The 17,721-nt window shown below is 41.3% G+C and overlaps 1 protein-coding gene across 1 annotated transcript; it reads right to left on the bottom strand.

Moving 5' to 3' along the window:
* Positions 1-10: 10 nt before the first annotated feature.
* On the bottom strand, positions 11-16,986 carry LOC117996326 (neural cell adhesion molecule 1-like). Its single transcript, XM_034984381.2, has 15 exons — positions 16,292-16,986; positions 14,980-15,097; positions 11,685-11,878; positions 10,217-10,354; positions 9,588-9,791; positions 8,638-8,819; positions 8,064-8,214; positions 7,527-7,663; positions 6,943-7,102; positions 6,157-6,375; positions 5,296-5,477; positions 3,606-3,795; positions 2,923-3,105; positions 730-1,037; positions 11-529 (listed from the first exon to the last, which is right to left on the bottom strand). Exons 1-15 carry the CDS (start codon positions 16,362-16,364, stop codon positions 167-169), a joined length of 2,802 nt encoding a protein of 933 aa, XP_034840272.1. The 5' UTR covers positions 16,365-16,986; the 3' UTR covers positions 11-166.
* Between the last annotated feature and the right edge of the window lie 735 nt (positions 16,987-17,721).

Genomic DNA, 17,721 nt, shown 5'->3' with positions numbered 1-17,721 from the left:
GATGCTTTTTATTTAAACCCATGCTTTTTTACACAGTATAAAACTACAAACTCTTACAATACAAAAATATTAAATATACGTGTATTTACTTTGCAAGGATCCACACTTTTGCAAGTCCTTTGAAAATAAAATTAGTTATTGACACTAAATATTATCTAGAATTGCACTAAAGGGAATCATCAAAAGGATTTGTGTTTACCTGATGATCATCGTCCGGATAAGTATACACGCTGTGCTGTGTTCCACTAACACTTGGGAGTCCCACCGTATTCATTGGGGAAATTATAACATTATTGTACTTTGTGGGTTCTTTGTTAGTGGAATTGTGCCTTACCACCTGCGTGTAAGTAGGTGTCGGTTTTGTCGGCATATCCCTGATCCTACTCGCCGCTCGATAGGTGCCGAATTCGTCTGGCGGCGGCGGCAAAGAAAACCCATCAGAATTTTGTGTGATTTCAGATGTTTCATCGCTAATTTCTTTAGCCGCTTTGTGATGCATTTTTCTAGGCATTGTGTAAAATGTGTTCATCTGAAAAACAAAGGTTGCAATTTAAATGATTAAACAAAACATTGATTTAAATCGTTTAAAAACGCGTTCATTGTCTTTATGGTGTATGGTGTAAACAAACTTTGCTGGTGTTTTCCCAGCCATTGACCAAGTGGGAATATGATTATTTTTGGCGGTGTCTGATTTCTATTTTTTTATTATTATTCAAGGTATTTCCTTACCGGTTTAGGTACATTGTAGCTAGTTTCAGGCGGTAGATGCATCACCAAATGGTCACAAAGCATATCCATCTCTCTCTTCCTGCTGATATTCTGTAAGGAGTGCACGCGGCAGTTGGGGTTGTGCCGCGACAGATCGTTGCACTTGGGCGCGTCGTTTTCGTGCAAGTAGCGCGCGGAATGGAACGAGCTGGTTCTTCGTACGTCGAAGTTCTTTGGTGGGTACTTCGTCATGGCTCGTCTGAAGGATTCTGTTCGTCTCACATTGAATTCGCTACCGTCGTCGCTATCGTGAAACGTTTCACATGTGTCTGTAAAAAATATATATTTGAAGTACAGTACGCGGCAGGAAATATTGCACGTAGAACTAGAAAGAGATTTCGGCTTCGTAGAGTGCCGTCTCCGTCACTCATACCTGTATGACATTTTGTCGGTCTCAAAGACAGACAACGCTCTACTCGTTATCTCATTATAAAGTTCCATGAGCAATATTTGCCTGCAGAATTATTGGCAACGAGAACTGAACTACGCTGAACCAGAGTACTCTAGAACTGAACTGAACCGTCACTATATTTATTTAATCATGGATCAAAAACGACATTTCATTTTGTACCGGAGGAGGAAACAAAATATAGTAGAATTAGAATATTGGCCCACTCCAACACCATCTGGTAGTATCAAAATCATAGATATGTTATGTTTTTACTATTTAAATATTACAATGGGGCCAATTCTCTTGTACACAATCTCTAAACTAAACTAAAACGACACGTCTAAATCTATTGCTATCCCTTTCATAATGTTGCTTGCGGAAAAGGATAGCACTAGATTTAGACCTGTTAATTTAGTTTAGTTTAGAGATTGTGTACAAGAGAATCGGCCCCAATATCTGATATATTAAGGCAAGCTGTATCAAAAAATATCTGTCAGAAAAAACATGACGCGCGCCGAAAGACACTGTACCTTCTCCATAAAAATAGGAACTAGAACTATTACTTATTGTGCTCCACTCACAATCAATTTATTTATGCGTTGTCACAACTAGGCTACACTAACCTCGTGATTTTGGCGAATTGATCGAATGACCCTAATATAGGACCGCCACCGGTCACGGCTGGCCAGTATTAAAAGCGCAGAGAGGCGGGTCCTGCAGCGCCCGTGGGATTTCGGTGCGCGAGCCGCGCTCGTGCGCGCACAGCACCAGCCCGCACGCCGCCAGCGCCAGCAGAGCCACGCCGCCGCACTGTGACAGCGCCAGCGTGATTGTGTTCGTCACTGCGCTTATCGTTTACTCACCATCTGTATTAAAAGCGCAAAGAGGCGGGTCCTGCAGCGCTCGCGGGATGTCGGTGCGCGAGCCGCGCTGGTGCGCGCACAGCACCAGCCCGCACGCCACCAGCGCCAGCAGAGCCACGCCGCCGCACAGTGACAACGCCAGCGTGGTTATGTTCGTCACTGCGCTTATCGTTTACTCACCATCTGTATTAAAAGCGCAAAGAGGCGGGTCCTGTAGCGCCCGCGGGATGTCGGTGCGCGAGCCGCGCTCGTGCGCGCACAGCACCAGCCCGCACGCCACCAGCGCCAGCAGAGCCACGCCGCCGCACAGTGACAACGCCAGCGTGGTTATGTTCGTCACTGCGCTTATCGTTTACTCACCATCTGTATTAAAAGCGCAAAGAGGCGGGTCCTGTAGCGCCCGCGGGATGTCGGTGCGCGAGCCGCGCTCGTGCGCGCACAGCACCAGCCCGCACGCCACCAGCGCCAGCAGAGCCACGCCGCCGCACAGTGACAACGCCAGCGTGGTTATGTTCGTCACTGCGCTTATCGTTTACTCACCATCTGTATTAAAAGCGCAAAGAGGCGGGTCCTGTAGCGCCCGCGGGATGTCGGTGCGCGAGCCGCGCTCGTGCGCGCACAGCACCAGCCCGCACGCCACCAGCGCCAGCAGAGCCACGCCGCCGCACAGTGACAACGCCAGCGTGGTTATGTTCGTCACTGCGCTTATCGTTTACTCACCATCTGTATTAAAAGCGCAAAGAGGCGGGTCCTGCAGCGCTCGCGGGATGTCGGTGCGCGAGCCGCGCTGGTGCGCGCACAGCACCAGCCCGCACGCCACCAGCGCCAGCAGAGCCACGCCGCCGCGCAGTGACAACGCCAGCGTGGTTATGTTCGTCACTGCGCTTATCGTTTACTCACCATCTGTATTAAAAGCGCAAAGAGGCGGGTCCTGTAGCGCCCGCGGGATGTCGGTGCGCGAGCCGCGCTCGTGCGCGCACAGCACCAGCCCGCACGCCACCAGCGCCAGCAGAGCCACGCCGCCGCACAGTGACAACGCCAGCGTGGTTATGTTCGTCACTGCGCTTATCGTCTCTGCTCCACCTTCAGAACGAACAACCACGAAGTTCTAAATATAGATGCTCTTGGCTGTATTCACGTGGTTAGTCGACATAAACCCGACTAGTTTCGAACCCATCCGGGGCCCTTTTTTTGTTGACGCGACGCGTTGTGAGCCCCTGTGAAAAAGGACCAAGGATGGGTTCAAAACTAGTTGGACTTACGTCGACTAACCACGTGAGTTGAGTACAGCTGGGAGCAGTATATTTACAATGGGAACTCACGATAGCTTAAACGCTAAAATAACCCAGCAATTTACACCACGTTGATAGAATAGGGCTGTTGCCAACTTAACTCTTTATTAATGTCTGTGTTTCCTGCCAATTACAATCCGGGTATCTTTAAAACAATAACAACAAAGTGAATAGGCATTTTCTAGGCAAATCCGTCCCATCTCAGGCCACGTCATCGCTTTCCATCAGGTGCTATTGTGGTCAAATGTTTGCTTATTATAGTGAATAAAAAAGTCAATCTTGATATCTTACCCGCAGTTTCATCAATAATATCGTCTTTTTCTATTTCGACACTTTCGCTGTCACCTTTCTCGTTAAATGCAATAATAACGAATTTATAGTTCACTTGCTTGGGTTCTTGAATCATGAACTTCGGTTCCTGATTTATAATGGACACGAGTTGTTCATCAGAGTCCAACGAATACACTATGAATTTGAATTTCTGAAAACAAAATCATATTCAATAATTACTTACGCTACAAGAACTGCATGAAGGAAATTACAGTCAAGGGACAAATAATACCCGAGCCGAAGAGAGTTTATTAAAATAGTACATTTACCACGTGCACAACTGCCTACTGTCCGCCGCCCTGACAGACAAGTGCAATAACCTTGTGTTATTGCACTTATGTTGAAGTTTCCTCTCGTGCTTCATTTACATAGCGATAACTTTTTCCCTCAGAGATTTCGGACTTCCCGCCACGGAAAAAGTTGTAGAACGTAAAAAAACCTTTCTGATGATATATCGTTTGTCGTTATTGGTACACTAGGATCTGCTGCGCGATTGCGGGAGATTGACAGCTACAATGTCACAATCGCAATCACCTCTGATTGGTTGACGCTCGCTCACTATTGGCTACAATGCATTGTTGCAACATGAGTCGCACAAATTCAGCCAATCAGAACAATTGAGATTGTAATAATGATTGATGCAGGTTTTAGACAATCGCCCTACAGATGCCCATCCTCTATAAAAGGAGAAGATTCACAGCTCTGTCCTGAAACACTATCGCTTTTCGCTATATACCTATTATATTCATTTGTTATACAGTACGCGGCAGAAAATAATGTACATCGGCCTTTTACACACATTTCGGCTTTGTAGAGCGTTGTCACTCATACATAACGTTTTGTCGGTCTCAACGACAGAGACAATGCTCTACAAATCCGCTATCCCTTCTAAAGGTTCATTATTTTCTGCCGCGTACTGTAAACTAGTTACAAGAAGAACCCTCTAATGTCTATGATTGTTTATATACAAATTTACAAAACTACGAACATGGAAATTTTATCCCTTTAAATAAAATATCGATGGCTCAGTTTACAATATTCACTAACTATGTATTCAATTATCGCATTTATACATGTACCTAAGAGGAGAGCTGTTCAAAGTTATGACTAGCACCAAAATAGTACATCATTTCTATACAGTTTAGCATCAGGATCATAACCCTCGACCTAAGGAAGCTGCATTGAAATAATCTATTATTTTTGTGCACCATATCTGAACTCAACAATTGCGCAATTAGTGCAATGGGGATCCACAGGCAAAACTGCTCGCAGAGGGCGCCACAAGAAGTCCGGCCAATGCAAGCTGTCATCTTTATAGTTTCCTACTTAGATTAAGGAGGTTTCATACTGTTACATGACAATATTTCAGCTAGCCGGTTCCACAAATGATACTGCATCTATGGCCGGTTCGCTTATGCGCCACCTGTCGGGATAAATTTGGCAGTGGATCCGCATTGTAAACTACAGTGCGACAAGGCTATCTTGGCGCGTGGCGAAAATCGGAACCAACGTTGCCGTCAAGTGTCCCCTTTGTTCTTGTCTGAATATTCTAAGCCTTTGTTCTCCAACAGCGCCCCCTGTCAATATCATTCAAGTGCGAAGAGAGCCTTGTCGCACTCTCACGGATGAATACGGAACAACCCTTTCTCACCTGTTGCATTCCACCGTCGTGACCCTCTTCACATGTAACCGTTATTTCCTTCAACACATTCTTGATTGCCTCACAGTTTGTCGGCGTTCGTGGAGCCGTTTCGTCCGTGACCATAAACGTGCATCTCGTCGGCTGAAGCTCGTTGTTTATTACACCGTTCAATCCCCAGCAGTATATTAGAGCTAAGTTTATGACAAAATTTATTACGTTAATTTTTTTGTATTGAAAGTTGAGACCAAAGCCAGCCCTATACTCCATACAAAAGCCAAATATTCGATTCTAAAAGAACGGATTCTAACTAGCAGCTTTTAGATCCAAGATCCAATGTGTATAACCCGACACATTGGACCTTTCATTGTTGTTTCATTATTTAACATTAACCGATTCTCTAGTACACAATCTCTAAACTAAACTAAATTAACAGGTCTAAATCTAATGCTATCCTTTTCCGCAAGCAACATAATGAAAGGGATAGCAATAGATTTAGACGTGCCATTTTAGTTTAGTTTAGAGATTGTGTACAATGGAATTAGCCACATTGTTGTTTCTTTAAAAGTTTGTAATTCTGAGGAAGTAAATTTTATACATCTGGGTACGTTCGTTTTGCATTTTGCATTCTTCCTGGGAAAATGTAAGAATGGTGTGATGGCTTGTTTTAAGTTATAAGTTATAAGTTTTAAAAAAATGAAGATTTAAAGTAAAGACAGGTTTTTATACGTGCACCCGGAAGAATAGAAAACAATATTCAGTAGGTGAGTACTAAAATAAAATAAACAAGTGATTCAATACAATGTTCAAGATTTGTCAATTCGCAGGGCAGTCTATTTAATTGAATATTTTAAACTATTTACAAGATCTTACTGGTAGTTCCATTTGGCCTTTCGTACGACAGGACGGGGTCCTTTGTTTCTAGTGTTACAGAGTGGTTGCTTCGCAGTTTGCTACCGTTGACTTCGCTGATCAGTAACCATTGGTACACTGTGGGTTCAGGATTGGCTTTCACTTTGCAGGTTAAGTTTAGGCATTCGTTGTCTCCGACACCATATTCCACTACAGTTTCGTCTTCACAAAATGATGGGTCTGAAATAAAAAATCTGATATTCACACCATATCTACTAATATTATTATTAATGCCGTCTGTCTGTTACCCTTTTGGTACATATACATAGGATACTTTTTATCACTGAGTTCCCACAGGATTCTTGTTTTTTCAAATGATACAATAAAACGTAAAACTAACCTTGTCTGTCCAATTACTGTACAAACCATGCCCACGTGGAATGGTGTCAAGAATACTGGCTGCATTTCCACTGGACAGTCAGTCCTTTGCGTGAAAAATGAGCCAGCCCTTTTGTCACCAGATGGGGCAATTAACTGCGATCAAATATCACTTTAAAAAATTGCACTAAGACTCCATCGCCCCAGGGCCACCACGGCAAACATAACAAAAATGTAACTACATATCGAGAAGAGAGGCATTATTAAAAATCTAAATCTACTCAAAGGAAGTCGCGGGCATCAGTCGCTAAAAAACGGTATCTTCCCGTTATTGCACGGAAAAGCTGCAAATCTTAATAAATCATTGCTGTGATTGGCTAAATTTACCGCATATTTGTTACAACAATGCACTAGATTTATAAGTCTTACACGTGACATCAATGATGATGGGCTCGCTGTAGGTGGAGCCCACGTCGTTGGTGGCGGCGCACACGTACTCTCCCGCGTCACTTTCGCTCACCGAGGTCAAGCTCAGTGTGGGCTGGATCGCTGCCTCGGTGTGTTGAGTGTTTTCGGCCATTACGTCGTCCTGTAAGTTTGCTAGAATTATAAATGCGATGCGTCTGTTTGTCTGTTACCTTTTAGAGCTACGAAATGGCGGTGATTTTGTCGGTTTAAATACATGGAAAGCCATGCATGTATGCATGCAGGGAATGATGACGTCAACTGCTCGTAAACAGTTACGTGTATAGTATAGTCAACAACCAAAGTTTACAACCAAATGACGTCACGATTACGTATGAGGCGCCATATTGTCAGAAAAGCGTTTTCGCGGGATATTTTAATAATATTTTTTTGTTTTCGTTTCTTCTTGCACTATATGTAATGAAACGTAAAATATACATTTTCTATAAAGACCTTGGACATTAGTGATTAATGTAGAACAGTTTTTAGAAACCTGTCCAATACCCTATTAGGACCAACTTGGGCATGATGGGTAGGTTTAAAATTACCTCATGAAACCAAATGAGCTGACTAATGGACGGATTCGCCTGGTAACTGCAATTCATTGATACGTTGGAACCTTTGACGACTGCCAATGTGTAGTTATCCAATGCTTCTTCCACGACGATTTGCAAAACCGGTGGATCTGGAAATGATATAACTCACCAATGTTGTTCAAACAAGGCACCACAAGCTTAATCTTTACTAATATTATAAAGAGGTAAGTTTGCAAGTTTGTTTGTAGGAAGTGATCTCTGGAACTACTGAACCGATTTTAAAAATTCTTTCACCAATCGAAAGCTACATATATTTTATTAACAAGCAGACAAAATCTTGTATATGCGTACTCTTGGAGGTGGAATTCTCTGTGCGACAACGGAAATACACTCCATGATAATTTCAACTCTCTACCTGGGTACAGTTCATGAGACGCACGCTGACAAACAGACGGACGGACAGCGGAGGGTTAGTAATAGGGTCCCGTTGGCACCCTTCAAGTATGGAATCATGAAAAAGGTTATTTGTGTGAGAGTGTACAATCTTACATAGAACAGTAAGCGGCAGAGCGGCGGCGCAGACGAACTCCTCGGCGTCACGCTTGTAGGCGGGCGCGCAGCACGTCACCAGCGACTCGTCATACTCGGGCGTGATGCTGAGCTGGATCTCGCTCACCACCAGCCGTTGGGAAGATTCTATCTGTTGGTTCCACACAACTCTGAATAAGGTATAGTGCGTAAATTTTGCGAAAGGACTCAACATATTTGCTTTATGTGTCAATTGTTATGTGAAAAATACGACTTAGTACTTTTGGTATATTTACAAAAAAATATATAATAATTGGTAAATGCAACTGGCAGGAACTAGTGGGCCCCTATCGATCGTGGGCCCTGGGCACATGCCCAGAGTACCCAGTAGGAAAGAGGGCCCTGCCCGCACCGAATTATCACTTGTTTAGCGGTGAAGAAAAACATGAGAAAACCTGCATACTTGAGCCTTCCACAATATTCTCAAAAGTTTGTGAAGTCTGCCAATGCGCACTTTGTTGACTAGACCTTTTTATTCCGAGAGGAGACCCATGGTCAGTGGTGAGCCGGCGATGGATTGAGATGATATTATTACCGTGGTATTTTGCTCCAAGTTGACCAGCTGCGCGTCGTTCAGCCTCCACACGACCGAAGGCAGCGGCCTCGCACCGAGTACCCTGCACTGCAGCGCGAGAGGCTCGTCAGCCCTCACGCGCCCCACCGACACCGAGTCAGCTCTACTGCCCGACACCCGCACCGACACCAGCTGCGGCGGTACTGTTTCAAAAGCGTTCTATTTTAAAAGACTGCATTTTGTTGATTACACTTACTAGGTTAGATTGGCATCAGTTCATCAGTTCTACTGCTTTTATAAGTCGTATTCGTTAGCGCAGAAAAGCGCAACTTAACGCCGACTAAAATCGAATGTGTGCCTATGAAATACAAACCTTATTGCTTGACGATAAGATTTTAAACACAACAACAACAGAGACTCGTGCTTCTCTGTCTGAATTCGTGCATCAAAACATGGCGCATAGGCAACAACCAATTGGGTATTTGACTCCAATTTTTTTATTACTTTATTATAAACTAAGATAAAAATAATGACGTAAACTGAAACAACTAATTAAATCGATCAAAAAACAAAAAGTTATAAGCATTTAAATATTTCTGATTAGACAGAGATAGCGATACAGCAGTTTGACGTCACACCTACTAATGCCATTGTAGCTTCGTGCGGTTTCATACAAATTTTCGTTTTGCGAGAAAGGGATAGAAGACCACTCCAAAATTAAAATACCTGTAACTTTGTAAATCTTTGTTGGTTTTTAATATTTTTTTAGCGTAGGTACGTCATTATTTCTATCCTAGTTTATATTAAAGTAATAATATTTATCAAATTCAAAAGTAGTCAAGTACCCAATTGCGGACGGTCTGGACGGACGCGAGCCTGAGATATTTTCGCGCGGTTTAAAAGTAAGATTCCTGCGCCGGGACATGCATCGGCGTCGCTAATACAATTGGTAATAATAATAAACCACTTACAGTACATGTCAATAGTGACGTCAATGGAGAGCGGCAATGTGTTGTCGTTGTTCTTCGCGAAGCAAGCGAACACCCGGCCGTGGTCCTCCCGGAGCAGCGGGCCGTAGCGGAGGTCGCTTCGCACGCGCTGCTCGGACAGCGGTGTCGTAGCGTTTTTAAGTAATCGCTGGCCCGTCCACCAGGATAAGGTCGGCTTAGGTTTGCCTTAGTTGAAAAATAAACATTTTTAAATGATAGAGCGATCAGCTCTGTGTGCGTCGTATTTTATTTAATTACTTATTTATTTTATTTAAACTTATATTCACACTACCTTATGCCCGCGACTTCGTCCGCGTGAACTACTGAAATTTTGAACTCCTATTTAACGCCTTCAGGGGTTGAATTTTCAAAAATCCTTTCTTAACGGATGTTTACGTCATAATAGCTATCTGCATGCCAATTTTCAGCCCGATCCGTCCAGTAGTTTGAGCTGTGCGTTGATAGATCAGTCAGTCAGTCAGTCAGTCAACTTTTCGTTTTATACATTTAGATTAGCGAATCTAATGAATTAGTAACAAATAATAATGAATTAGTAACAACAACTTATAATTATTAATTAAATCTTTGTATAAATGTATTGTATTTGTTACCTTCGAAAGCCACGCAGAAAAGGTAAATCGTATCACCGACGTAAAACGGCCCAACGTTCCTACTCGCGTTGGATCCCATGCTCGCCGTAGTGACGCGCGTGCCATTTTCATATATCACCCAAAGTTTTTGTGGTGGTTCTACAAACATGAATAAAGCCACTATTATTATACACTTAATTTGTACTAAGTACTACAAGAAAAAAAATAACAATACAAGAACAGAAAACACGGACAGAAGTACCTACGATACAAAAGGTCTATATGCACTATGTGATCCAAATACAACAAAAGGATATATACTTATTAGATACTAGCTGTTGCCCGCGACTTCTTCCGCGTCCCGCGGGAACTGTCTTTTACCGCGGATTTTCAAACAAAAATCTTTTCAAAAAAAACTTGTCCTAACCATTACAGACACAACAAAAAAAAGAATTATCCAATTTGGTCCAGTCGTTCTCAAGTTATGGCGAGACCAATAGAAATTCATTTTCATATAAGAAAATCAACAAGATGATGCCCGTGGGCCCACGACTTTGTCCGCGTGAACCTAGGTTTTTAAAAATCCCCTTAATTTTCTGGGATAAAAAGTAGCCTACTATGTCCTTCCCCGGGATGCATCATGCAAGCTATAATCTGTACCTACTAAATTTTTTCAAAATCTAATCTAAAGCTAGCAGTTAGACTTACACACTTTCGTATTTATACTTATATGGATTTGCCAAATTCACCCCCCTAGAAATTGAGCCCTGGTCCACAACGTGCGCCAAAGGGGTGGTCAAACTTGAATTAAAAGATTTCTAGATCCTTAAAATATAATGTAAATGACGTAATATTTACATCACATAGTTGTTCGTAAATTGAGTGAATTGTTCCGGCGCTGTCAGCTTCCTCATTAAGCCGCGGCCAATTATTCAGAGCCCGCTATTTCACTAGAAAGGTAAACGTTTATCTACCATTCAACTTTCCACTGGCGCTTTGCTTTTAAATACCTAAAGATAACAAAATGTCAATATTTACATTTAAGTACCAATGCAGAGGTATTTACTTGAACGTTTGAAACTGTATTTACTTGAATTAAATGTATGGAACGCCATGATTTTTTAAAATCGAAGGGCTATTCCTGACAAAAATCGTATTCTTGTTCCGAAAAAAGCAAAAAATGAGTAGGAGCCCACAAATGCTTTTTTGTACAGAATGACAAACCTAGTGCGTATTATACTACAAAGAGATCATCGAATTGAACAGATATTTTTTTCGAGACAAATTCGTACGCTTGTTGTGTGAATAGTATGCGTGTAAAGGTGCGGTATTCAACTCTACCTATAACGTTCACGAGATACTGCCTGCTGATAAACAGATGGACGGGCGGACAGCGGGCACCCTTCAGGTACGGAACCCTAAAAATGTTGGCCCGTTGCCAATATAAGTGGTTCTTTATAATTTGAAAGCAAGTTGCATCGATACTTGCCAATAACTGTCAAGTGTACGAAGGTCTTGCGTGTGGGGCTCTTAGCAAAATCCGCGTGGCACCGGTACACGCCAGCATCCGCAGCTCGAACCTTCAGGATCTGCAGCTTGTCCAGGCCCTCGCTCTCCGAGGCGACGAGCCGGTACCGCTCGCCCGACGACATCACGCTGCCTGCACCGCGAAGGTCGCGACTGCTGGTGCAAGCATGAATTACGAAACTCACAGTAAATGAAACTAATTTGTAGGAGAACTAAATTATGCCCTCAACTTCATCCTCGTGGATTTAGGTTTTTAACTGTGGAATCTCCGATTTTCCGGGATAAAAAATACCAGGTGAGTCCGGGATGTATCTAAGAAATATAAGTAATTATCTATACTTACCTACATATTTATATAGCAATACAGATACCTAATTAACAAATAGAAGGTGTCCACGACTTAAACTCCTTGACTTCTCTTAGATTTTCCGGGACCGGGACATAAAGTAGCCTAACTATGTCCTATGAAAGATATCGCATATCTCTGTAGTTTGTCACTGTGCCTACTTGGGTACTTAATTTGCGCGTAGGTATAATACAGAAATGCAATTAGTACCTAAGTGATAAAACCAGAATATACCTAAGTGTTGAGTTTAGGTGCAGTTTCAATAAGGAAAATTTTAATAGGTAGGTACATAGGAAAGTAGGTTCTTACTTAGATATCATTTTCATAGCTTTGCTAATGCAAAATTCAGGATTAAAACACTACACTTCGGGATAATAGGCGTGTTAGTCCTCTGTGACTGTGACCCGTTTCTGCAGATTTGTCATTGAGATAAGTCACGTTTTTCATCAACAAGGGACGAAGTGTGTATGGAACTTAATATCACGCATTTACATTCAAAAGTAGTTAATTTTCAGAAGCGATCCATACCTACCATAAATGCAATTCATAATTATAAATATGAGGGAGGATGTGTCTGTCATCTTTCCATTTTTTTTTGAAATTTGGTATGGGTATATACAGCTAGGACATAGCCTACTTTTAATCTTGGAATATAAATACCACCGGATTTTTAGAAACTTAAATTCACGCGGACTAAATCATGATCTTGGTTTTGCTAACGATTTGCTAGTAGGTATCAAAAGCCCTAATGACTTAGGATGGTAATAAATATTTTATAGCTTACCTACCTAATAATATAACCTACAACTAGAATAAGCATTAGTAGGTTTGTAGGTAGGGTCCGCCATACGTTTAAGGTCGCAAATCATTTTTCAATTAGTTACGATTGGTAAGTAAATAAACGATGTTACGAACTCTGTATGCCCATTCCAACTAGACCACTGGTGGTGGCTAAATGCGGTGTTATAAAATGAAATTAATTTATTTAAATCATGTGGACAGTATTTGCTACTTATAATATGGCATGTTTCCAGCACCCGGTGCGAAAAGCAGATTTTACTGAGGTGTGCTGTATGACGGTACACCTTACTACTAGTACGGTAAGTAGGTAATTTATGTAGGTATATTATTATTAGGAAAATATAAAACACTTTGATTGGGGGTTAACTACAGAGAATACGAGTCTGCATCCTGCAGTATTGGTCCAGTAATAAAATATAGTAAGTACCTATAAAGATTCAACCGGATCTTCATCGTTGAATAAATTTGGATGCTGTCTAGTTAACTACCTATTTATTGAGTCGAGAAAGGAAGGTATACGAAGGTAATGATATATACGGTAGGTTCCTACTTTCTAAATTTTAAATATACCTATCGTCGCTGCGCCTGAAAATTCCGCTATGTGAAAAAACGCAAGTTTTCAGGGGACTCTTCTAAATTTAAATTTTTTGAAAAAAATTGCTTTACTTTTTGATCAATATTACATAGCTAAAAAGATTATCTCTTGAAATATACAGGGTTACAGGAAAATAGGACACGATCCCGTTAAGGGGTTATAGTACAGGACATTAGCTATCAAACGACCCCTAAAGTGCTTATGCGAAAGTGTATCGTTTTCGAGTTATTCATTTTTTTATTTTTTTGTTGGTAAAAGGGTGTTTGCCACTTTAAAAATTAATAAAAAAAAGGAACAATGTATTCCGATGGTACGGAACCCTTCGTGTGCGAGCCCGACTCGCACTTGACTGATTTTATGTTACCTTTTGACCTCATTAAAAATAATCTTTAACTATTTTGCATTAAACTCGTTTTTAATATATATAGCACACACGTCTTTTAAACCGAACAAAATGACATCAAAAACCAAAATTCTAAAAAAATACATAGCGGATTTTGCATGCACAACTACGCTATGTAATGATTAGGTAATCTTCAAAAAAAATATATTTGTTTTCATTCATTAGGTACCTGCAGACAGCGAAATAAATAAAGTAGCTTTTTCTTGCGGCTTTGTCTAGCCTACAGCACTCGGGGATAATGTAGCTATGTACTTATATCAGTGAAACAATTTTCGGAATCGTATTAGTTCCGGGGATTACTCCTATATGCAAACTACAAACTTTACCTCTAAATTATTACTACGACGAGTAGACTACATTCATGTAGGACAATTTGTGCCATATGGTAAGTATTATGCTAGGTATGTCAGACTCTATCACCAGTTTGGAAAGCATTTGCCATTGCCATCGATTGCCATCTCGACCTGTCGCGTAGTATACATTTAAGTAGCACAGCTTTACGATAGCTGTGCTCGTAGTAAAAGAAAGTTGTAGGGAGGCCGACTCACACAATGCCCGATAGAACGTCACACTAAACGCGCGCGCGTGTGTGTGTACGATTATTACAACACTAGCTGACCCATCCCGGCTTCGCTCGAGGGGATTTTTTAAAAATCGGTGTCCTGTAACACCTTCCTCTTTATTTTTGACCGAATGTCTAAATACAAATTTTTATGGGCATAACTTCAACAGGCGTCTTTTTATTATCAAGGACAAGTATTTCAAAATTAAGAACTCGGCGATTTAGGCTGTGCGTTGATAGATCAGTCAGACAGGACGTCTTTTTAGTTTACTATCAAGGACCAGGCTTTTGACTATCAAGAACAAGTTTTGCACTATCAAGGACAAGTCTTTTTATAAGGAAGTCTTTTAATATCAAGAAAATTAACATTAATTATCGTTATTTAACAGAGCGTTATGCTGACGGCGCAGTGCCACCGCCGCGCCGGCTAAAGCCCCTCCAGCAGTGGTAGGTACGTCTAGATACAATATCTAGGAGCCCCGTTGGATACGTTTCTGTCATACCTCGTGTTGTTGCAACCTTATTTCTTAAAAGTATAAAAAATAATCACCTATAAAAAGCCGTTGTCGAGCCGTTTCTGTACCAGGCCAAGATGTTCAGCCTGTCATCTTCTTTCTCTGCAGTAACGTTGCATGGTAACTCCACGCTGTGTCCTAAAACTGCTTCAACTAAACGTCCGAAAAAAAACAAATCGAAATATTATAACACTCGGCAGACAATGATTCTTAAATCTAGATAGGCAGGTACCTTGGTTAAGTATCTATAATTACCTACCATTGTATTTGGTCTTCTTATTTACAATTTACCTAATGAAGGACTGAAAATGACATACTCTAAATACTTAGTAGTCAGTGGCTTGCAGGTCATAGAGGCATAAATGCACTGCTTACCCCAATTGTAATAGCTCAATGTATATTTTTCATTATGACCTGCCAGTAAACAGCTTCCTACCGAATGCCTACCCTGGCTTCAAACACTGTGCACGCCACTGCTAGTAGTCTTAGTATTTATATCCCTTTATAAGCTATGAAGTATGCATCACTTTGCCACAGGTTTAGAATGTTAAGTCTACTTTCTAGCTCTTAGGTATGCTATTATTATATTTTGACTTTCGGGGGAAATTAGATAGGATAGACTTTTTTATATTTTATCATATACCTACAGGTACCTTGAGGTATACCTGAATATATTTAAGGAAACGTAAACGTTAAGGTACGACAGAGTTGCAGATGAACATAAAATAGAAAGGTGGTGGTTGGTTGAATGGCTAATCAAGTAATCACATAAATGTGGTAGCTATTGTTAGATTTGTATTTTCGTTCTGCGCAACAACAAGTGAAACCATGCATGCAAAGCGGCAAGCAAAAGCGAGTTTATAAGTCAATATTGCGTCGAAAGACATTGAATTTTGCGGTTGAATAAATACTAGGTACATCGATCACAATAATATTATTACTAGCCCAGCTAGATGCAGAACATTATCTCAGTCAGATTATGTTTCATTTCAAGATTTAATAAAAAAGATTCCGACGAATTGAGAACCTCCTCCTTTTTTTGAAGTCGGTTAAAAATCAAAATCAGTACCTACGTAGGTATATTATAATTGTAGTTTCGTGAACTGTTAAGTATTTGGTGCGGTAGTAAACTAATTACCAACGGGCCTACCTTCATCTACCTTTTCTATTTTATGTATCAAAATTATAAGAATAACAGGAAAGATATCTATCGGTAATTTAATAATTTTCTTTAGGACTGTACTCTGTAAGCCCTATAGGACATCCATTCAAAATTTGGTTTTCTCATGACATATATCTAGGTAGGTACTTAAAATAAATAATATTGTACTAAGCACGATTACTTACCTGTTAAAATATCCTGTGCATTAAAACTTTTAAGTAACACAGCCGCAACCGTCAACAAAAGTAAACAATACATTCTCACACAAAGTTAAAACTAAAATAAACGTATCCTTATAACTTAGTTTGCGATGCGCAAAATTGCACATAATATTATTAGGAGACGAAATTGTCGCGATTCGGCGCGAGCATTGCTCGAGTGGGCGAGCAGCGGACACGCGGTTCAATTGGCGCGTTTGGTTGCAATAAACGGTGTCGTCGGTCCAGGGAGCGCAGGACTCCTACCGGCGAGCGCCTCCGGGCCGCTTCCGGAGCGCCCGGCCTCGTGACGTCACGCCCGCCCGCCGCGCCGCGCCGCTCAAACACTGCCCGCCTGTTTCATCGTTTACCTCTACACATTTTAATTGGTGAGGTTGAAAAAATTGGGTTAACCCAGCTGGATTTACTTATTGCTTGTGCTTATTTAGCAATCCCTCGTTTCCGAATTCACTTATTCAGTTGTTGACATATCCTGGTCCCATTCTTTTTCATGTGTCCTATTTTACGGAAAAAATTTTGTTGTACCAAACCTACGTAACATAATATGCCGGATTTTTTGATAAAATACTTAGTGCCGGTACCTACCCCATTTTGAACCAAAGATGATTATTTTGAGTAATAATCTTCTTCTTGTTCTTCTTAATAGTAGTAATAGTAGTAATTTTAGTAAGTATAAAAATTTAAGTCTGTTCGTTACCTTTGCATTCACGCATTGTTCAACCGATTGAGTTGAAATTTTGTAAGTATCATTGTTGTTGGCACTTTCGTGAATGTTTAGTACCTAGTACCTACCATACCATCAATGGCGGTGACGGCGCGAGTCTTAAAAGTTTTAAAAGCGTTGAATGAAAAGCCAAAATTGTGAAACCTGCCTACTGATTGAACCAACCAATGTCAAATGAGCTTAGTGGTTCATCATTTAATGTTAAACAATGAGTTAGCGAATCACCCTACAGAAACAAAGTGAACCAGAGGGCGCGCGCGTATGCGTGTACGATTTCGTACAAGGTACTGGATAAAGCAATGTAGTGCACTGCGGCTCCAACGCGCGTTTTGCAGCATACACATAATTTCATACAGTCCCCGTGTATTACAACTTCTAGGAACATTATGTGTTGGCGTTGTATCGTTCTGCAATCGGGCGTTTTGTCTTGAAAGTGGATGCACAATTGCACAGGTTTCAATTTCTATCATCATCATCATTATCAACCCATTACCGAGCACGGGTCTCCTATCAGAGTGAACAGAGGAAAACATCGTAAGGAAATCTGCATACCTGAGAGTTCTCCATGTTCTTAAAGATGTGTGAAGCTGCCAAACCGCTGCATTGGGCCAGCGTGGTAGATTATGGCCTAAATCCTTCTCATTCTGATAGGACCCTGGCAGTAGGCCGGCGA

This window comes from Maniola hyperantus, chromosome 3 (genome assembly GCF_902806685.2).
Source record: "Maniola hyperantus chromosome 3, iAphHyp1.2, whole genome shotgun sequence".
Classification (NCBI taxonomy): Eukaryota; Metazoa; Arthropoda; class Insecta; order Lepidoptera; family Nymphalidae; genus Maniola; species Maniola hyperantus.
The sequence above is the reverse complement of the archived record's forward strand: the minus strand, read 5'-3'. Positions and strand labels throughout refer to the sequence as shown.

Bases quoted from the DNA above. Each gene is read 5' to 3' on its own strand.
- LOC117996326 (XM_034984381.2), bottom strand. From the start codon at position 16,364: ATGTATTGTTTACTTTTGTTGACGGTTGCGGCTGTGTTACTTAAAAGT. The intron at 11,879-14,979 runs GTGATTATTTTT...TGCTTGCACCAG, and splicing joins TCGACAACGGCTTTTTATAG to CAGTCGCGACCTTCGCGGTG. The intron at 8,215-8,637 runs GTAATAATATCA...TGGAACCAACAG, and splicing joins ACTTGGAGCAAAATACCACG to ATAGAATCTTCCCAACGGCT.